The sequence below is a fragment of the Protomyctophum bolini genome, assembly GCF_963924005.1.
Source record: "Protomyctophum bolini genome assembly, chromosome: 6".
Classification (NCBI taxonomy): Eukaryota; Metazoa; Chordata; class Actinopteri; order Myctophiformes; family Myctophidae; genus Protomyctophum; species Protomyctophum bolini.
Window position 1 is genome coordinate 50,298,350 of NC_137867.1, and position 22,701 is coordinate 50,321,050.

Here is a 22,701-nt window from a genome sequence, read left to right on the forward strand (position 1 = left end):
CTGTGGGACGTGAACGTTCCACAGGGTAGCACGCTGTGGGATGTGAACGTTCCACAGGGTAGCACGCTGTGGGATGTGAACGTTCCACAGGGTAGCACGCTGTGGGACGTGAACGTTCCACAGGGTAGCACACTGTGGGACGTGAACGTTCCACAGGGTAGCACACTGTGGGACGTGAACGTTCCACAGGGTAGCACGCTGTGGGACGTGAACGTTCCACAGGGTAGCACACTGTGGGACGTGAACGTTCCACAGGGTAGCACGCTGTGGGACGTGAACGTTCCACAGAGTAGTAGCACGCTGTGGGACGTGAACGTTCCACAGGGTAGCACGCTGTGGGACGTGAACGTTCCACAGGGTAGCACGCTGTGGGACGTGAACGTTCCGTACCTGTCCAGCACTTCGTTGCGGCGGTTGTAGATGTCGGGCTTGGCGTAGTGGTCGGCTCCGATCAGCTGGTCGGCGAACGACTGCAGAGCGGCGATCTTCTCCTCCTGTATAGACACACACACACGTTGTTTAGCCCCATTGAGACCTGAGGAGGCATCCGTGTCACATTGTAGCTTTTAACCCCATTTGGTGTTACTAGCATTACGTTGTGCTTTAGCTATTTAAAAACAGCAGATCTACAAGCTTGTAGGTCTGCTTTTTTTGAAAAATCGAAGAACGACTGACATAGAAACGTAGCTTTTTCAGAAAACTATCAGGTTGTAGATGACATTTTTAGAATCTGATCTCAGGTCAGAATGGGTTAACCACTTGAACCGTTATTTTAAACTTCATCTGTTGAAAAACAGCAGATCTACAAGCTCGTAGCGCGGCTCTACAACTCACACATGATTCACCACGGACACTCGGACAGCTCTCGGACCGTAGGAGACTCTTTAGACCGCAGGAGATCCTGTTATAATGGAGGCTCAACTAAAAATCCCATCGCCGGTGGGGCCGGAGGCTCTCCATGGTAACCGGAGCAAAGCTACAAGGTAAACAGTCTAGGAACATACGCGTAGTTAGCCGCAGTCGGTACCAATTAATCTAATCTCTGCCCGAACCAGACATTTTCCAAAATGCACGACAATTAGTCGGGCTGGGCTGAGCCTCGGGCTGTGTGATTTTCCGTGATTTAAAAAAAAAAATGTTTTAGATATTATATTATGACAAAAATAACAATTCTGTTGTTTGCGTAATGTAGGCCTATTTATTCAATATGAAGAGGGCTGAGCTGCATGGTGAATGTTGGCCATTAACCTTTACAGTTTAGGCTATTATTAAACTATTATGTGACTGAAGCGGTGGAGGTGGAGGAGGAGGAGGCGATGATCAGCAGCAGCACCGGAGAAGAGACAGAATAGAACTCTCTACTGCTGTCTGGCCTCTGGTTGGACAACAGAACGATGGTTGTTGAACCTGCTACTGCTGTCTGGCCTCTGGTTGGACAACAGAACGCTGGTTGTTGAACCTGCTACTGCTGTCTGGCCTCTGGTTGGACAACAGAACGCTGGTTGTTGAACCTGCTACTGCTGTCTGGCCTCTGGTTGGACAACAGAACGCTGGTTGTTGAACCTGCTACTGCTGTCTGGCCTCTGGTTGGACAACAGAACGATGGTTGTTGAACCTGCTACTGCTGTCTGGCCTCTGGTTGGACAATAGTCCAACGTTGTGAGCTTGTAGATCGGCTATTTCTAGCAAGTGTAAAACAAACCCACTCATTATGACGGTATCAAGGCACCGCCAAAATACATTTCAGTCGACTAAATCAACTGCAGATTTAGTCTATACTGAAAATCGTATGGCATTTAGTCGACTGTAACTAAACCAACACTAAGATGAGGACTCTTCCAGAGACCTGGACGTTGATGGCCTTGTCTTAACTAAACCAACACTAAGATGAGGACTCTTCCAGAGACCTGGACGTTGATGGCCTTGTCTTAACTAAACCAACACTAAGATGAGGACTCTTCCAGAGACCTGGACGTTGATGGCCTTGTCTTAACTAAACCAACACTAAGATGAGGACTCTTCCAGAGACCTGGACGTTGATGGCCTTGTCTTAACTAAACCAACACTAAGAGGAAGACTCTGACAGAGACCTGGACGTTGATGGCCTTGTCGAAGTCCTCGTGCTTCTTGATGAGAGCCTCCACAGAGTCCAGAGAGTCTCCCTTATCGTCGCTGACCAGGAAGGCTTCACGGGCCGCCATCCAGTTCTCTGCCTGCTCACAGTCCCTGTTGAAGAGCTGAGACACGCACGCGCACACGCACACGCACACACGCACACGCACACGCACACGCACACGCACACACACACACACTTTTACAAACGGCTCCGACTGTACAATTTAGGCATTAATCAGACGCTCTTAATCCAGAGCGATTTACATTAAGCCAGATCAAAAAGCATGGCGATATACATCACATACATAAAAAAGTATAGTTTTAAAAGGTATATTCAGTGATTTCACTTCATTCAAATATCACTTATTTTTTTTGTTCTGTTATATACTCCCATATAAGGAGTTCCTCCCTGACCCCAGTTAAAAAAAAAACTTAGGTTTTTGGCTATAGGTGGCCCAGCCTTCATCCAATCAGGATGGAGAGATGGGCCTTTCACCAATCATGATCGAGCAAGGGCGGGCCTTGGTGTGTGCTGTTTGCATGTACGCATGGCGGGATTAGGATTAGCATTATGCTATGCTTCAGCTATTTAAAAATAGCAGATCTACAAGCTCGTAGTGCGCCACCGAGTGGCGCGCTACAAGCTTGTAGCACTGCTATTTTTGAAAAAAGTCAAAGAACGACTGACATAGAAACATAGCTTTTTCAGAAAACTGTCAGGATGTAGAAGACACTTTTAGAATCTGATCTCAGGTCAGAACGGGTTAACCACTTGAACCGCTATTTTAAACTTCATCTGTTGAAAAACAGCAGATCTGTGTGGAGAGAGAAACCCTGTACTGTACTGGTACACACCTGCAGCTCCAGACACTGGTCCAGCATCATGCGTCTCTGGACCCAGGCCTTCTCCAGGTCCGCCCTCTCCTGGTCCAGGGCCTCCAGCTTCTGCTGGATCTCTGGGCTGGCGTAGTGGCCGCGAGCCAGGAGCTGCTGGCCGAACTGCTCGAACGCCTGGAAGGTCCCGGAGCGCGCGTCGATCTCGGTACGATGCTCCTGATGAGTTAAATGAGTTAACATCACAGGCAGACTCTTCACATACTAGAGCACGTCTGGAATAAACATCAGAGCTGAAATCCACATGTAAATATGAAATAAATGCTTAAACATGTAGCTAGGTGTAATGTTAGAGACCACAGAAGACATGTAAATATGAAATAAATGCTTAAACATGTAGCTAGGTGTAATGTTAGAGACCACAGAAGACATGTACATAGGAAAAAAATGCTTAAACATGTAGCTATAGGTGTAATGTTAGAGTCCACAGAAGACATGTAAATATGAAATAAATGCTTAAACATGTAGCTAGGTGTAATGTTAGAGTCCACAGAAGACATGTAAATATGAAATAAATGCTTAAACATGTAGCTAGGTGTAATGTTAGAGACCACAGAAGACATGTACATATGAAATAAATGCTTAAACATGTAGCTATAGGTGTAATGTTAGAGACCACAGAAGACATGTACATATGAAATAAATGCTTAAACATGTAGCTAGGTGTAATGTTAGAGACCACAGAAGTGAACCTTTTCAAGCCTGTTTTCTCTGCCAGACATTACTCTAGAAGCCATGTCTCCAAAACCGGTGGGTCAAACTGAACAACCAATATGCCAATTCCCTGCTTTCACATGACATAATCCTCACCTGGTCTCTATATAATCCTCACCTGGTCTCTATAGAATCCTCACCTGGTCTCTATATAATCCTCACCTGGTCTCTACATAATCCTCACCTGGTCTCTATATAATCCTCACCTGGTCTCTATAGAATCCTCACCTGGTCTCTATATAATCCTCACCTGGTCTCTATATAATCCTCAACTGTTCTCTATATAGAATCCTCACCTGGTCTCTATATAATCCTCACCTGGTCTCTATAGAATCCTCACCTGGTCTCTATAGAATCCTCACCTGGTCTCTATATAATCCTCACCTGGTCTCTATAGAATCCTCACCTGGTCTCTATAGAATCCTCACCTGGTCTCTATAGAATCCTCACCTGGTCTCTATAGAATCCTCACCTGGTCTCTATATAATCCTCACCTGGTCTCTATATAATCCTCAACTGTTCTCTATATAGAATCCTCACCTGGTCTCTATATAATCCTCACCTGGTCTCTATAGAATCCTCACCTGGTCTCTATATAATCCTCACCTGGTCTCTATAGAATCCTCACCTGGTCTCTATATAATCCTCACCTGGTCTCTATAGAATCCTCACCTGGTCTCTATATAATCCTCACCTGGTCTCTATAGAATCCTCACCTGGTCTCTATATAATCCTCACCTGGTCTCTATAGAATCCTCACCTGGTCTCTATAGAATCCTCACCTGGTCTCTATAGAATCCTCACCTGGTCTCTATATAATCCTCACCTGGTCTCTATAGAATCCTCACCTGGTCTCTATAGAATCCTCACCTGGTGTCTCTCTAGAAGCGCCTCAGCTCCAGTCACGTCCTTGGCCAGTTCCTCAGACGACACCAGTCCTCGAATGCCATTGATCCACGACATCAGGTCTCTGGAGGAATAGAACCAATAATTAATACATTGATCCATGACATCAGAATAGAACCAATGATAAATACATTTCTGTGGAATCATGAATATAGTATAAAGTGTCTATGAATACTCAAATGTGCTTTACATGGCGGGGCATGAGAAAACAAATAAAAACTACCTTATCAGGGGGGGAAACACTTAGACAAAGGAATACAATCAAAAAGGGTGGAATGAACTAGCTGGGGAGTGGATTTCACATGGGGTTGGGGGGGTTTGGGGGGCAGAGCATTGTCTTCCACGCTTATTGCTGCTTCAGTACGTTTCGCATCGAGGACAGCTTGACAGGTGTGATTAAATGCGTAATTTTTTCTGTAGTTAATTAATCTCAATTAACGCGTTAAAGTCCTAGCCCTAATTATAATGTATTTCTCTGTATCTCTCTCTCTCTCTCTAACCTCCCTAGGACCTGGAACAGGAAGTGGGCATGTCTCTCACCTAAAGTCGGACAGGAAGCGCTGCAGGTCGTGGGAGTTTCCCAGCTTGTCCTTCCTCTGGTCGGCTCGTCCAACCAGAGCGCTCCACGCCGCGTTCAGCTCCGTGCACTTCTCCTGGATGTCGTCCACAGCCTCGGGATGTGATTGGATGAGTCGCTCTGCTGTCTCCCCCAGAGAATTCACCTATTCACAGCACCCGGGTTACAGACAGGTTACTATGGTTCACCTATTCACAGCACCCGGGTTACAGACAGGTTACTATAGTTCACCTATTCACAGCACCCAGGATACAGACAGGTTACTATGGTTCACATATTCACAGCACCCGGGTTACAGACAGGTTACTATGGTTCACATATTCACAGCACCCGGGTTACATAAAGGTTACTATAGTTCACCTATTCACAGCACCTGGGTTACACAAAGGTTACTATAGTTCACCTATTCACAGCATCCGGGTTACAGACATGTTACTATGGTTCACCTATTCACAGCACCGGGGTTACATAAAGGTTACTATAGTTGACGTATAGCACCCAGGTTACATAAAGGTTACTATAGTTCACCTATTCACAGCACCCGGGTTACATAAAGGTTACTATAGGATGCGACTGGATGAGTCGCTATGCAGCCAGGTCTCAGTGTGTGTGTGTGTGTGTGTGTGTGTGTGTGTGTGGTCACCTTGTCTCCCAGGGCAGCCAGGTCTCTCTCGAAGCCCTCGTGTTTCCTCTGCAGAGCCTGGACCGAGGCCAGGTCGTGGCCGTAGTTATCCGTGTTCAGAGCCTGGTTCTTCTCCTCGATCCACTCCTTGGTCTCGTCAGCATCCCTGGGGGTCAAGGGTCACGCAAACACTGTTAACCCATTCTGACCCGAGATCAGATTCTATAAATGTCTTCTAAAGGGCTCGCCGCCCATATAAGGGCATGTTTTCCTGTACCTGTGGAAACGCTGCACCTCGTGCGCGCTGCCTAGCATGTTGCTCCTCTCCTCCGCTAGCTGCTGCAGCGACCGCCAACGGTTGTTCAGCTCCTACAACACAACACAACACAACCATTTACCACAACGCACACAACACAATGCCTCTTAAATCACCTACCTTGTGTAATGTCTCCCCCCTGAAAGATGGAAATAAACTATTCATTCATTCATCTACAGGGCCTCTCAAACGGGCTGCTATGAACGCACACGTTGTTGCCAATAGTGTAATTAGTGTAATACACCTGGATCAACACAGCTCTGTTGAAGAGGGGCGCGACAACGCAAGCGTAACAACAGTAAGTTAAACAGAATCCAGGTCTGGGGAGGTACGGTGAGGTCTGGTGAGGTCTGGTGAGGTCTGGGGAGGTCTGGGGAGGTCTGGTGAGGTCTGGGGAGGTCTTGTGAGGTCTTGTGAGGTCTGGTCTGGTGAGGTCTGGTGAGGTCTGGTGAGGTACGGTGAGGTCTGGTGAGGTCTGGTCTGGTGAGGTCTGGTGAGGTCTGGTGAGGTACGGTGAGGTCTGGTGAGGTCTGGTGAGGTCTGGTGAGGTACGGTGAGGTACGGTGAGGTCTTGTGAGGTCTGGTGAGGTCTGGGGAGGTCTTGTGAGGTCTGGTGAGGTCTGGTGAGGTCTTGTGAGGTCTGGTGAGGTCTTGTGAGGTCTGGTGAGTTCTGGGGAGGTCTGGTGAGGTCTGGGGAGGTCTGGTGAGGTCTGGGGAGGTCTGGTGAGGTCTGGTGAGTCGCGACACATTCACGGGACAGTGCTCACGTAAAGACGCTTGCGTTGTCGCCCCTCGACCTCTCCGCGCGCACAGAAAAAACAAAACGCAGGGGATATTGAAAATGACGTTCGAAAGGCCCCTTAATTAGTGTAAATAGTGTAATAAATAGTACATTTGGCACAACTTAATATGGCATCTGTTTTTAGTTTAGTTTCTAGTTTAGTTTTCATCGTCAGAAACATATTCCGTCCACACAGGGCTAAAGTCAGCCGGAAGGAGGAGAGAGAATCTTACCTTGATGGTGTTGAAGTTGGCCGTGGTTTGAACAGCCAAACGGACACCCTAAAGGTCAAAAGGTCACCAGAGAGGACAGAACAGAGAGAGCACCACAACCAGTGAGAGGCGGGACTTTTCTCCCCCAAAAAAGACCACGCCCATCTGTGAAGACCACGCCCATTTGTGAAGACCACGCCCATCTTTACAGACCACGCCCATGTTTGAAGCAGCAAGCCGTGACCATCGTCTTTGGTTCAACGTTTTAACCCATTCTGGGGGCCGGGAACCTCTTTTTGGTGTTTTTAAAAAGCATTATGTTATACTTTAGCTATTGGAAAAAAAGCAGATCTACAAGCTCATTGTAGGTCTGCTATTTCTCGAAAAATCGTGAACATGTGGCGCAAATCTTTGAATATATATATATATCCTTTCAGAGCGAACATTTTTAACTCAAATCTTTGCTAAAAAAAAACATATTTAATACAGTCTGTTCCTGGCGAACGTTTTCCTGCCGTCGCTTGATTCCTCATATCCACGCGCGTCGAAGCGCCAGGATCGTTAGTTTATATTTGGAACACAGTTCTTATTCGACGCGTTTTTTTTTCTTCCCGGGATTCCCGCTATATTAGATGCCGTGGTGTGGCGCGGCAGGGACACCTGCTTGTCCACAGTGGTACTACATGTATATTTAACTAAGGTTCCAAATATGGACGTCACGGATTGCAGCTTTAATGAAGGAAGTCAACGCCATAACCACAAGCAGAAACAAGCAAGGTCAGCCTCCAAATAGTGACACATGTCATTACATTTTTACATATTGAACTGATGACACACATTGGAAGTGAGCTGGGAAAGATTAGAACACCTGTGGATCATTGAGTTGACAACGTACCACTTTAAATAAACACTTCTGGAGTCATTTTCACGTCAACTCAGATCTATGTGTGCACTCCAGACATGACAGACAGGTTGGAAAAACACGTCTCTGCTTCTGGTGGCTGATATTGTCCTTCTAATGAACGCTAGACTGGTTGGAAAACACACGTCACCAGAAGCAGAGACGTGTTTTCAACGACCAAACGAATATGAAACAGATAGGATAGGAGATAGGATGTAGGAGATAGGGTGTAGGGTTTAGGAGATAGGGTGTAGGAGATAGGGTTTAGGAGATAGGGAACATACCTTCCATGGAGAAAGGTTCTTTGAATCGGCTTCATCCTGTTCAATAAACAGACAGCTATAGATTAGCTCATAACGTTTTCAGTGTAATTAACATGTAAATTAGCATAATTAACAATGAGAAACATGCTCAGTGTAATTAACATGTAAATTAACATAATGAACATGTTCATTAACATGTGAATTAACAGAATTAACAACAATAAGCATGACCGGTGTAATCATCATGTTAATTAACATAATTAACATATGCATTAACAACATTAACGATGATAAACAAGCATCCGTTCTAACCTTGCCAGGAGCAGAGCCAAGCACTTCTTGTTGCTGAAAAATGCAAAACAATAATAATAATGTGACTTATTATAAACCATAAAGCATGATTTATAACAACCAGGCTTGCATTATAAACCATAAGCATATGTCTACTGTAATCTACTGTAACTATATATATATATATATATATATAAAAATCTGGTCACATATGAGACCAGATATATATATATATATATATATATATAATTATATATATATATATATATATAAATCTGGTCACATATATATGTGACCAGATTTGACTGAGAACCTGTCATCGTGCAACCTCCAGCTATTCACCAGTGCTAGCCCCTCCCCCAGCCCCTCCCCTAGCCCCTCCCCCAGCCCCTCCCCTAGCCCCTCCCCTGAGCCCCAGGTTTAATGTGCATCATAATGTGTCATTTACGTCATATTGTCTCTTTATTGTTAATGGTGTTTAATTTTTGTGTTTGCACCGTTTGTTTTACATCACCTAATCAACATGAGTTGGACATTATTATGTTAGTTAGAGGGTTGCCATGGGTTAGGGAGGTGTTAACCTGGGCCTGGACCATGGGTTAGTTAGAGGGTTACCATGGGTTAGGGAGGTGTTAACCTGGGCCTGGACCATGGGTTAGTTAGAGGGTTACCATGGGTTAGGGAGGTGTTAACCTGGGCCTGGACCATGGGTTAGTTAGAGAGGGTTACCATGGGTTAGGGAGGTGTTAACCTGGGCCTGGACCATGGGTTAGTTAGAGAGGGTTACCATGGGTTAGGGAGGTGTTAACCTGGGCCTGGACCATGGGTTAGTTAGAGAGGGTTACCATGGGTTAGGGAGGTGTTAACCTGGGCCTGGACCATGGGTTAGTTAGAGGGTTACCATGGGTTAGGGAGGTGTTAACCTGGGCCTGGACCATGGGTTAGTTAGAGGGTTACCATGGGTTAGGGAGGTGTTAACCTGGGCCTGGACCATGGGTTAGTTAGAGAGGGTTACCATGGGTTAGGGAGGTGTTAACCTGGGCCTGGACCATGGGTTAGTTAGAGGGTTACCATGGGTTAGGGAGGTGTTAACCTGGGCCTGGACCATGGGTTAGTTAGAGAGGGTTACCATGGGTTAGGGAGGTGTTAACCTGGGCCTGGACCATGGGTTAGTTAGAGAGGGTTACCATGGGTTAGGGAGGTGTTAACCTGGGCCTGGACCATGGGTTAGTTAGAGAGGGTTACCATGGGTTAGGGAGGTGTTAACCTGGGCCTGGACCATGGGTTAGTTAGAGGGTTACCATGGGTTAGTTAGGTGTTAACCTGGGCCTGGACCATGGGTTAGTTAGAGAGGGTTACCATGGGTTAGGGAGGTGTTAACCTGGGCCTGGACCATGGGTTAGTTAGAGAGGGTTACCATGGGTTAGGGAGGTGTTAACCTGGGCCTGGACCATGGGTTAGTTAGAGGGTTACCATGGGTTAGTTAGGTGTTAACCTGGGCCTGGACCATGGGTTAGTTAGGTGTTAACCTGGGCCTGGACCATGGGTTAGTTAGAGAGGGTTACCATGGGTTAGGGAGGTGTTAACCTGGGCCTGGACCATGGGTTAGTTAGAGAGGGTTACCATGGGTTAGGGAGGTGTTAACCTGGGCCTGGACCATGGGTTAGTTAGAGAGGGTTACCATGGGTTAGGGAGGTGTTAACCTGGGCCTGGACCATGGGTTAGTTAGAGAGGGTTACCATGGGTTAGTTAGGTGTTAACCTGGGCCTGGACCATGGGTTAGTTAGAGAGGGTTACCATGGGTTAGGGAGGTGTTAACCTGGGCCTGGACCATGGGTTAGTTAGAGAGGGTTACCATGGGTTAGGGAGGTGTTAACCTGGGCCTGGACCATGGGTTAGTTAGAGAGGGTTACCATGGGTTAGTTAGGTGTTAACCTGGGCCTGGACCATGGGTTAGTTAGAGAGGGTTACCATGGGTTAGGGAGGTGTTAACCTGGGCCTGGACCATGGGTTAGTTAGAGAGGGTTACCATGGGTTAGGGAGGTGTTAACCTGGGCCTGGACCATGGGTTAGTTAGAGAGGGTTACCATGGGTTAGGGAGGTGTTAACCTGGGCCTGGACCATGGGTTAGTTAGAGAGGGTTACCATGGGTTAGGGAGGTGTTAACCTGGGCCTGGACCATGGGTTAGTTAGAGAGGGTTACCATGGGTTAGGGAGGTGTTAACCTGGGCCTGGACCATGGGTTAGTTAGAGAGGGTTACCATGGGTTAGGGAGGTGTTAACCTGGGCCTGGACCATGGGTTAGTTAGAGAGGGTTACCATGGGTTAGGGAGGTGTTAACCTGGGCCTGGACCATGGGTTAGTTAGAGAGGGTTACCATGGGTTAGGGAGGTGTTAACCTGGGCCTGGACCATGGGTTAGTTAGAGAGGGTTACCATGGGTTAGGGAGGTGTTAACCTGGGCCTGGACCATGGGTTAGTTAGAGAGGGTTACCATGGGTTAGGGAGGTGTTAACCTGGGCCTGGACCATGGGTTAGTTATAGGGTTACCATGGGTTAGGGAGGTGTTAACCTGGGCCTGGACCATGGGTTAGTTAGAGAGGGTTACCATGGGTTAGGGAGGTGTTAACCTGGGCCTGGACCATGGGTTAGTTAGAGAGGGTTACCATGGGTTAGGGAGGTGTTAACCTGGGCCTGGACCATGGGTTAGTTAGAGAGGGTTACCATGGGTTAGGGAGGTGTTAACCTGGGCCTGGACCATGGGTTAGTTAGAGAGGGTTACCATGGGTTAGGGAGGTGTTAACCTGGGCCTGGACCATGGGTTAGTTAGAGAGGGTTACCATGGGTTAGGGAGGTGTTAACCTGGGCCTGGACCATGGGTTAGTTAGAGAGGGTTACCATGGGTTAGGGAGGTGTTAACCTGGGCCTGGACCATGGGTTAGTTAGAGAGGGTTACCATGGGTTAGGGAGGTGTTAACCTGGGCCTGGACCATGGGTTAGTTAGAGAGGGTTACCATGGGTTAGGGAGGTGTTAACCTGGGCCTGGACCATGGGTTAGTTAGAGAGGGTTACCATGGGTTAGTTAGAGGGTTACCATGGGTTAGGGAGGTGGTTACCTGGGCCTGGACCATGGGTTAGTTAGAGGGTTACCATGGGTTAGTTAGAGGGTTACCATGGGTTAGTTAGAGGGTTACCATGGGTTAGGGAGGTGGTTACCTGGGCCTGGACCATGGGTTAGTTAGAGGGTTACCATGGGTTAGTTAGAGGGTTACCATGGGTTAGTTAGAGGGTTACCATGGGTTAGGGAGGTGGTTACCTGGGCCTGGACCATGGGTTAGTTAGAGGGTTACCATGGGTTAGTTAGAGGGTTACCATGGGTTAGGGAGGTGGTTACCTGGGCCTGGACCATGGGTTAGTTAGAGGGTTACCATGGGTTAGTTAGAGGGTTACCATGGGTTAGGGAGGTGGTTACCTGGGCCTGGACCATGGGTTAGTTAGAGGGTTACCATGGGTTAGTTAGAGGGTTACCATGGGTTAGGGAGGTGGTTACCTGGGCTTGGACCATGGGTTAGTTAGAGGGTTACCATGGGTTAGGGAGGTGTTAACCTGGGCCTGGACCATGGGTTAGTTAGAGGGTTACCATGGGTTAGGGAGGTGGTTACCTGGGCCTGGACCATGGGTTAGTTAGAGGGTTACCATGGGTTAGTTAGAGGGTTACCATGGGTTAGTTAGAGGGTTACCATGGGTTAGGGAGGTGGTTACCTGGGCCTGGACCATGGGAGCCTCCTCTGCCATCAGACCTTCAGACTCCAGCTCCGACGCCACCTTGTTGATGTCCCTCAGACGAGACTCGTTGGCCTTCAGGTCCTGAGAGGGAGAAACAGCATGTTGATGAGAGAGGACACCATCTCCTAGAGGACATCTCCTAGAGGAAAACCCTGTAGAGGAGACCTCCTATCTAGAGGACACCTCCCAGAGGAAAACCCTGTAGAGGACACCTCCTATCTAGAGGACACCTCCCAGAGGAAAACCCTGTAGAGGACACCTCCTATCTAGAGGACACCTAGAGGACACCTCCTATCTAGAGGACACCTCCTATCTAGAGGACACCTAGAGGACACCTCCTATCTAGAGGACACCTAGAGGACACCTCCTATCTAGAGGACACCTCCTATCTAGAGGACACCTAGAGGACACCTCCTATCTAGAGGACACCTAGAGGACACCTCCTATCTAGAGGACACCTAGAGGACACCTCCTATCTAGAGGACACCTCCTATCTAGAGGACACCTAGAGGACACCTCCTATCTAGAGGACACCTAGAGGACACCTCCTCCATGTCCATGAAGAGGGAGGGTCTCCTACCTTCTGGAAGTCGTCAAACTTCTTCTGCAGGACCTCCACCTGCTCCAGGTCCGAGCCCATCTCCTCGTTGGTCAGGGCGCTCTCCTTCTCGTTGATCCACAGCTGCAGCTCGTTGGCCTCGCGGAACAGCATGAACTTCTTACAGCTCTTCTCCAGCATGTCCTTACGCTTGTCCCCCAGTTCTATGAGGGTCCCGTATCTATAAAATATATTAATATTATTAATAACATGTCCTTACGCTTGTTATATGAGGGTACGGCATCTATAAAATATATTAATGTTATTAATAACACGTCCTTACGCTTGTTCTAGGAGGGTACAGCATCTATAAAATATATTAATATTATTAATAACATGTCCTTACGCTTGTTATATGAGGGTACGGCATCTATAAAATATATTAATATTATTAATAACACGTCCTTACGCTTGTTCTAGGAGGGTACAGCATCTATAAAATATATTAATATTATTAATAACATGTCCTTACGCTTGTTCTAGGAGGGTACGGCATCTATAAAATATATTAATATTATTAATAACACGTCCTTACGCTAGTTCTAGGAGGGTACAGTATCTATAGAATATATTAATATTATTAATAACACGTCCTTACGCTTGTCCCCGAGTTCTAGGAGGGTACAGTATCTATAAAATATTAATATTATTAATAACATGTCCTTACGCTTGTTCTAGGAGGGTACAGTATCTATAGAATATATTAATATTATTAATAACACGTCCTTACGCTAGTTCTAGGAGGGTACAGTAACTATATAATATATTAATATTATTAATAACACGTCCTTATGCTTGTCCCCGAGTTCTATGAGGGTCCCGTATCTATAGAATATATTAATATTATTAATAACACGTCCTTACGCTTGTTCTAGGAGGGTACGGTATCTATAAAATATATTAATATTATTAATAACATGTCCTTACGCTTGTTCTAGGAGGGTACGGCATCTATAAAATATATTAATATTATTAATAACACGTCCTTACGCTTGTTCTAGGAGGGTACGGCATCTATAAAATATATTAATATTATTAATAACATGTCCTTACGCTTGTTATACGAGGGTACGGTATCTATAAAATATATTAATATTATTAATAACATGTCCTTACGCTTGTTCTAGGAGGGTACGGTATCTATAAAATATATTAATATTATTAATAACACGTCCTTATGCTTGTTCTAGGAGGGTACAGCATCTATAAAATATATTAATATTATTAATAACATGTCCTTACGCTTGTTATACGAGGGTACGGTATCTATAAAATATATTAATATTATTAATAACACGTCCTTACGCTTGTTCTAGGAGGGTACGGCATCTATAAAATATATTAATATTATTAATAACACGTCCTTACGCTTGTTCTAGGAGGGTACAGCATCTATAAAATATATTAATATTATTAATAACACGTCCTTACGCTTGTTCTAGGAGGGTACAGCATCTATAAAATATATTAATATTATTAATAACACGTCCTTACGCTTGTTCTAGGAGGGTACGGCATCTATAAAATATATTAATATTATTAATAACACGTCCTTACGCTAGTTCTAGGAGGGTACAGTATCTATAGAATATATTAATATTATTAATAACACGTCCTTACGCTTGTCCCCGAGTTCTAGGAGGGTACAGCATCTATAGAATATATTAATATTATTAATAACACGTCCTTACGCTTGTCCCCGAGTTCTAGGAGGGTACAGTATCTATAAAATATTAATATTATTAATAACATGTCCTTACGCTTGTTCTAGGAGGGTACAGTATCTATAGAATATATTAATATTATTAATAACACGTCCTTATGCTTGTCCCCGAGTTCTATGAGGGTCCCGTATCTATAGAATATATTAATATTATTAATAACACGTCCTTACGCTTGTTCTAGGAGGGTACGGTATCTATAAAATATATTAATATTATTAATAACATGTCCTTACGCTTGTTCTAGGAGGGTACGGCATCTATAAAATATATTAATATTATTAATAACACGTCCTTACACTTGTTCTAGGAGGGTACGGCATCTATAAAATATATTAATATTATTAATAACATGTCCTTACGCTTGTTCTAGGAGGGTACGGTATCTATAAAATATATTAATATTATTAATAACACGTCCTTATGCTTGTTCTAGGAGGGTACAGCATCTATAAAATATATTAATATTATTAATAACATGTCCTTACGCTTGTTATACGAGGGTACGGTATCTATAAAATATATTAATATTATTAATAACACGTCCTTACGCTTGTTCTAGGAGGGTACGGCATCTATAAAATATATTAATATTATTAATAACACGTCCTTATGCTTGTTCTAGGAGGGTACAGTATCTATAGAATATATTAATATTATTAATAACATGTCCTTACGCTTGTTCTAGGAGGGTACAGCATCTATAAAATATATTAATATTATTAATAACACGTCCTTATGCTTGTTCTAGGAGGGTACAGCATCTATAAAATATATTAATATTATTAATAACACGTCCTTACGCTTGTTCTAGGAGGGTACAGCATCTATAAAATATATTAATATTATTAATAACATGTCCTTACGCTTGTTCTAGGAAGGAGGGTACAGCATCTATAAAATATATTAATATTATTAATAACACGTCCTTATGCTTGTTCTAGGAGGGTACAGCATCTATAAAATATATTAATATTATTAATAACATGTCCTTACGCTTGTTATACGAGGGTACGGTATCTATAAAATATATTATTATTAATAGCACGTCCTTACGCTTGTTCTAGGAGGGTACGGCATCTATAAAATATATTAATATTATTAATAACACGTCCTTATGCTTGTTCTAGGAGGGTACAGTATCTATAGAATATTAATATTATTAATAACATGTCCTTACGCTTGTTCTAGGAGGGTACAGCATCTATAAAATATATTAATATTATTAATAACACGTCCTTACGCTTGTTCTAGGAGGGTACAGCATCTATAAAATATTAATAACATGTCCCCTAGCTCTAGGAGCAACGTATCTATGAAATAAAAATCAATAGAAAATATTGTTCCTGAAGAAACAGTGTGGGCTCGACTAACTCTCTACTTGATTATGATGTCTTCCTATTGGTTGACCCTCTCCCTCCCCCCTCTGTCTTCCTATTGGTTGACATCACCGTATGCACACACACACACACACACACACACACACACACAAGACATCCATGTGCAAGCTTGGGATGGGAAGGTACTAATGTAATACCACTGGCGAACTGAAGATGGCAGTGACGGGAAACAGGAGAGAGAGAGTGAGAGAGAGAGAGAGAGAGTAGTTACTAGACAGTAACCATGGTTCTATGAATCCCCAGTGAATGCCAGAGTGAGAGCTTTAACACAATGAGCGCCCCCTGATGGTCGAAGTCCAGTGTGACCTGCGTCCGCTTATAGGCTTCCGTGTTGAACGCTAAAGTATTAGCGTCAATGCTAGCGACCTGAAATGAGGTCCACACTAGCTCTAGACAGCGCGGTCACCGTTTGATCAGAAAACACCTCCGAACGTCACCGATCCGTTCAACGCGCTAGTGTGGGCCGTTATTTGGTAACTTAATCAGCCTCAGCCCTCATTTATATTATTATTATATGCGTGTTCACCGTGTTGAGTTTGCAGATCTCCACACGCCAAGTTCACCTCACAACAGCAACACCAGTCCTCCACATCCATAAAATAAATCTATAGGCTATAGTTTCACAAGTGCCTCCTATGCAGCCTATATGCACAACCAATTTGTTTTAATGGAAAGTGGTATATATTCTGTGAAATGTTTATTGTCATCCGTGAATCTACAAGCCAGCCAGGTCCTCACAAGTATAGTGCTATACAACTCGTTGATATTTGATTCGTGCAATACTCGGCCAATCTTCAACCGATTGTTCTAATTCCAAATGGCCTATAATCCGTGAAGTGTACATTTTCATTGGGTGTATAATTCATGTTTTTTATATGCTTTTATTAACCCATTCTGAACGGGAAGCCATTTTGGTGTTAGCATAATGTTATGCTTTAGCTATTTAAAAATAGCAGATCTACAAGCTCATAGCGTGCCACCGAGTGGCGCGCTACGAGCTTGTAGGTCTGTTCTTTTTGAAAAATCGAAGAGCGACTATGACATTTTTAGAATCTGATCTCAGGTCAGAATGGGTTAATCAGACCAGTGTGTGTCCAGTGGAAACCTCGTATGAATCTGATCTCAGGTCAGAATGGGTTAAATTATATGGACTATGGAGTGAGATGCTATCGGCATACAGTTCACGTGCACCGCATGGCTCTGCTTGACATTACATTTTCTATGGCCTGTAACCTAACCTGTGTGGTTTAGCCACTTGACTACACAAAGTACTACAGTAGGCTGTGTGTATAGTGTAGGCCAATACATTATGGTTTGGTTTTATTCAATTGCAATCTACCGGTGCGTAGGCCCACAGTTTATAATGAAATCATGTATTTGTCCGCTGCTTCCCCATGCTCAATCAGAACATGTTGATACACTCCCTCTTACAATTACATCAAAATGAATTGCCTGCAATGTTTATTGTTTACCATACTAAAAAAAGATGACTGCTTGGAACTGTATGTAACCAAATGATGGCCAGGTGCAGACCGGTGCAAAAAGCCGTGGCCGGTGTGCAAAGAAATAGCAGATCTACAAGCTCACAATGCGTCGAGCCTCGGCACGTTGTGAGCTTGTAGGTCTGGAGGATTTAGAAGAATGTTTTTTAAATGTCGACGTCAGGCCTAAACGGGTTAATTAAACGTCGACTCAACGCCCTCTGGTGGTCAGCGGGGATAGGACAGAACCGTGTGAGGATGACGATGACGTTGATGACATCACGATGACATCACGATGACAACATGGACACAGAGAGAGAGAGAGACTCACAGCTCTTCCACCTGCTGCATTCGTACAGAAACGCTGCACGACTCCTTGGTGAGCAGTCTGCCCATGGGCAAGGCACACACAGAGAGAGAGAGGGTAGAGAGACTATGTTATACACAGCAGAGAGAGAGAGTGTAAAGAGAGAGCATGTTATACACAGCAGAGAGAGAGAGTGTAAAGAGACTATGTTATACACAGCAGAGAGAGAGAGAGAGAGAGAGAGAGAGAGAGAGAGAAAGAGAGAGAGAGAGAGAGAGAGAGAGAGAGAGAGAGAGAGAGGGTAGAGAGACTAGGTTATACACAGCAGAGAGAGAGAGTGTAGCGAGACTATGTTATACACATCAGAGAGAGAGAGAGGGTAGAGAGACTATGTTATACACAGCAGAGTGTTAATATGAAAAGGTTAAACCCATTGACTTTATTGAGAGAACGGTTTAAAGGTGAAATGGCGACACCTGCTGGATCATTAATGAGAACCCGGACGTGAGCGTCAATTCCAGCTAAGTGGGTTTAGCCCTCGGTGACAGGGTTAGTATAAACACATCTAACTGGTTGCAACTGGTTCAAACTGGTTGTATGTGGTTGAAACTGGTTGTAACCGGTTGTAACTGGTTGTAACTGGTTGTAACCGGTTGTAACTGGTTCAAACTGGTTCTTACTGGTTCTCGATCTGGTCCTGGCGCAGGCCGATGCTTCCCTGCTCGTCCAGGAGGTTCTCGCGGGACGACGACTGCGTCGGGTCCAGTTTCTTCACGTAGGCGGCGGGAACGAAGCCCTGGCGGTCGTTCACCTCCACCTTCCACCAGTCCTACAGGAAACACCTCGTTAGTGGCACATTTATAGTAGCATGAAAACAAGCTAAGCTAACGAGGTTATCACTTCCGGGTCGGGTGGACGTGTCTCTTCTTCTCCGCTTTATTCCGCACATTTCTCCAACACACACACACACATTGTAATCATTTATTTATGTCCACATAAGAGACACAAATATTTACAAGGTGCCGTACAGAATGCAATCAGCAAATCCCGAACAAATACCCACACACCCTTCAGGGGTACAAGTAACAGCGTCTTCGCCATATTTGGCGGCTACCGATAGTGGAAGATATTGCACAGAATTTCGCAAGCCGTTTGGCTGCTTTTTTTGGCATCCCAACACACACTTACTTACTTATGGCAGTCCATCGATGTCGATGATGACGATGACACACACACACACACACACACACACACACACACACACACACACACACACACACACACACACACACACACACACACACACACACACACACACACACACACACACACACACACACACACCTACCTTGTTGGTGGAGTTGAGCAGAGTGAGGATGTCTCCCTTCTTCATGGTGACCTCTCGAGGGCTCTTCTCCTGGTAGTCGTACAGAGCCAACACCAGCTCCTTACCCGTCTCGTCGTCTGTGGGCGCCACTTGTTGCTGGAGGGGGGGGGGGGGGGGGGCGGGGGTTATGGGGAGAGGATATATACAAAAAGAATATCATTTTGAGCGATGGAAATAAGTGAATTAGCCCCATAGCCCCATTCAATTCAATGCAATTCATTGAGGGCTTATGGTAGGGGAAATAGCCAATAAGGAGCTTTTGCACAAAATAACACCTGGACCTCTTTGGTGGGGATGTAACAACTACAAAGAAAGGTAAGAAAGCCTTTTAGTATGGAATTCTCCTTTAACCCATTGACTGCTATCATATATTGAAAAAGTAGGACCTATTTCACGCCAGCATTTTTATTTTTTTATTTGAGCTCTTATTTTGAAAAGCCGCCATTTCCGGTCTGTTCGCAGTAGACCTACATTTGGAAACTACACAGAGCTGGGCCAGCCTTGTTGACAATCTGAATCCAGACCGGAACTCTGGGAAGCTCCACAGCTCCACACCTCCTTTATGTAAGGGATAATGTCTGGCTAGGTGGTCGTTGTAGGGAGATAAATCACCTCCTTTGTGTAAGGGATAATGTCTGGCTAGGTGGTCGTTGTAGGGAGATAATTCACCTCCTTTGTGTAAGGGATAATGTCTGGCTAGGTGGTCGTTGTAGGGAGATAATTCACCTCCTTTATGTAAGGGATAATGTCTGGCTAGGTGGTCGTTGTAGGGAGATAATTAACCTCCTTCATGTAAGGGATAATGTCTGGCTAGGTGGTCGTTGTAGGGAGATAATTCACCTCCTTTGTGTAAGGGATAATGTCTGGCTAGGTGGTCGTTGTAGGGAGATAATTAACCTCCTTCATGTAAGGGATAATGTCTGGCTAGGTGGTCGTTGTAGGGAGATAATTCACCTCCTTCATGTAAGGGATAATGTCTGGCTAGGTGGTCGTTGTAGGGAGATATTTCACCTCCTTCATGTAAGGGATAATGTCTGGCTAGGTGGTCGTTGTAGGGAGATAATTAACCTCCTTCATGTAAGGGATAATGTCTGGCTAGGTGGTCGTTGTAGGGAGATAATTAACCTCCTTCATGTAAGGGATAATGTCTGGCTAGGTGGTCGTTGTAGGGAGATAATTCACCTCCTTCATGTAAGGGATAATGTCTGGCTAGGTGGTCGTTGTAGGGAGATATTTCACCTCCTTCATGTAAGGGATAATGTCTGGCTAGGTGGTCGTTGTAGGGAGATAATTCACCTCCTTTATGTAAGGGATAATGTCTGGCTAGGTGGTCGTTGTAGGGAGATAATTCACCTCCTTTATGTAAGGGATAATGTCTGGCTAGGTGGTCGTTGTAGGGAGATAATTCACCTCCTTTATGTAAGGGATAATGTCTGGCTAGGTGGTCGTTGTAGGGAGATAATTCACCTCCTTTATGTAAGGGATAATGTCTGGCTAGGTGGTCGTTGTAGGGAGATAATTCACCTCCTTTATGTAAGGGATAATGTCTGGCTAGGTGGTCGTTGTAGGGAGATAATTCACCTCCTTTATGTAAGGGATAATGTCTGGCTAGGTGGTCGTTGTAGGGAGATAATTCACCTCCTTTGTGTAAGGGATAATGTCTGGCTAGGTGGTCGTTGTAGGGAGATAATTAACCTCCTTTATGTAAGGGATAATGTCTGGCTAGGTGGTCGTTGTAGGGAGATAATTCACAGACAGGTAGTTTAACCACCGAGGCAAAACGGAGGTGGTGAATCAGCCTGAAGGTGAATTATCTCCCAACAACGACCACCCAGCCAGACATTATCCCTGACATAAAGGAGGTGAATTACATAAAATAATACATAAGACACTAAAGGGCTATATATGTAGGATGCAGATGTGATGTATTCTGTAACGTATTCTTTTGCACAAAATAACACCTGGACCTCTTTGGTGGGGATGTAACAACTACAAAGAAAGGTAAGAAAGCCTTTTAGTATGGAATTCTCCTTTAACCCATTGACTGCTATCATATATTGAAAAAGTAGGACCTAATTCACGCCAGCATTTTTATTTTTTTATTTGAGCTCTTATTTTGAAAAGCCGCCATTTCCGGTCTGTTCGCAGTAGACCTACATTTGGAAACTACACAGAGCTGGGCCAGCCTTGTTGACAATCTGAATCCAGACCGGAACTCTGGGAAGCTCCACAGCTCCACACCTCCTTTATGTAAGGGATAATGTCTGGCTAGGTGGTCGTTGTAGGGAGATAAATCACCTCCTTTGTGTAAGGGATAATGTCTGGCTAGGTGGTCGTTGTAGGGAGATAATTCACCTCCTTTGTGTAAGGGATAATGTCTGGCTAGGTGGTCGTTGTAGGGAGATATTTCACCTCCTTCATGTAAGGGATAATGTCTGGCTAGGTGGTCGTTGTAGGGAGATAATTAACCTCCTTCATGTAAGGGATAATGTCTGGCTAGGTGGTCGTTGTAGGGAGATAATTAACCTCCTTCATGTAAGGGATAATGTCTGGCTAGGTGGTCGTTGTAGGGAGATAATTCACCTCCTTCATGTAAGGGATAATGTCTGGCTAGGTGGTCGTTGTAGGGAGATATTTCACCTCCTTCATGTAAGGGATAATGTCTGGCTAGGTGGTCGTTGTAGGGAGATAATTCACCTCCTTTATGTAAGGGATAATGTCTGGCTAGGTGGTCGTTGTAGGGAGATAATTCACCTCCTTTATGTAAGGGATAATGTCTGGCTAGGTGGTCGTTGTAGGGAGATAATTCACCTCCTTTATGTAAGGGATAATGTCTGGCTAGGTGGTCGTTGTAGGGAGATAATTCACCTCCTTTATGTAAGGGATAATGTCTGGCTAGGTGGTCGTTGTAGGGAGATAATTCACCTCCTTTATGTAAGGGATAATGTCTGGCTAGGTGGTCGTTGTAGGGAGATAATTCACCTCCTTTATGTAAGGGATAATGTCTGGCTAGGTGGTCGTTGTAGGGAGATAATTCACCTCCTTTATTTAAGGGATAATGTCTGGCTAGGTGGTCGTTGTAGGGAGATAATTCACCTCCTTTGTGTAAGGGATAATGTCTGGCTAGGTGGTCGTTGTAGGGAGATAATTCACCTCCTTTGTGTAAGGGATAATGTCTGGCTAGGTGGTCGTTGTAGGGAGATAATTAACCTCCTTTATGTAAGGGATAATGTCTGGCTAGGTGGTCGTTGTAGGGAGATAATTCACAGACAGGTAGTTTAACCACCGAGGCAAAACGGAGGTGGTGAATCAGCCTGAAGGTGAATTATCTCCCAACAACGACCACCCAGCCAGACATTATCCCTGACATAAAGGAGGTGAATTACATAAAATAATACATAAGACACTAAAGGGCTATATATGTAGGATG

The 22,701-nt window shown here is 44.8% G+C and overlaps 1 protein-coding gene across 4 annotated transcripts in view; it reads right to left on the minus strand.

Annotated features, from left to right (window-relative positions):
* Positions 1-22,701, minus strand: part of sptan1 (spectrin alpha, non-erythrocytic 1) — a 91,568-nt gene that overhangs the window by 27,423 nt on the left and 41,444 nt on the right. For 3 of the 4 annotated variants that reach the window (XM_080766380.1, XM_080766378.1, XM_080766379.1), the window contains exons 21-34: positions 19,233-19,367; positions 18,565-18,713; positions 12,958-13,156; positions 12,354-12,458; positions 8,614-8,646; positions 8,323-8,358; positions 7,159-7,206; positions 6,106-6,197; positions 5,850-5,994; positions 5,170-5,351; positions 4,594-4,693; positions 2,971-3,168; positions 2,091-2,237; positions 391-494 (exon numbers count right to left, since the gene is read on the minus strand). In XM_080766380.1, the coding sequence (XP_080622506.1) occupies positions 391-494; positions 2,091-2,237; positions 2,971-3,168; positions 4,594-4,693; positions 5,170-5,351; positions 5,850-5,994; positions 6,106-6,197; positions 7,159-7,206; positions 8,323-8,358; positions 8,614-8,646; positions 12,354-12,458; positions 12,958-13,156; positions 18,565-18,713; positions 19,233-19,367 (1,673 nt within the window). The remainder of the gene's footprint in view (positions 1-390; positions 495-2,090; positions 2,238-2,970; positions 3,169-4,593; positions 4,694-5,169; positions 5,352-5,849; positions 5,995-6,105; positions 6,198-7,158; positions 7,207-8,322; positions 8,359-8,613; positions 8,647-12,353; positions 12,459-12,957; positions 13,157-18,564; positions 18,714-19,232; positions 19,368-22,701) is intronic. The other variant, XM_080766381.1, reaches the window with a different exon arrangement.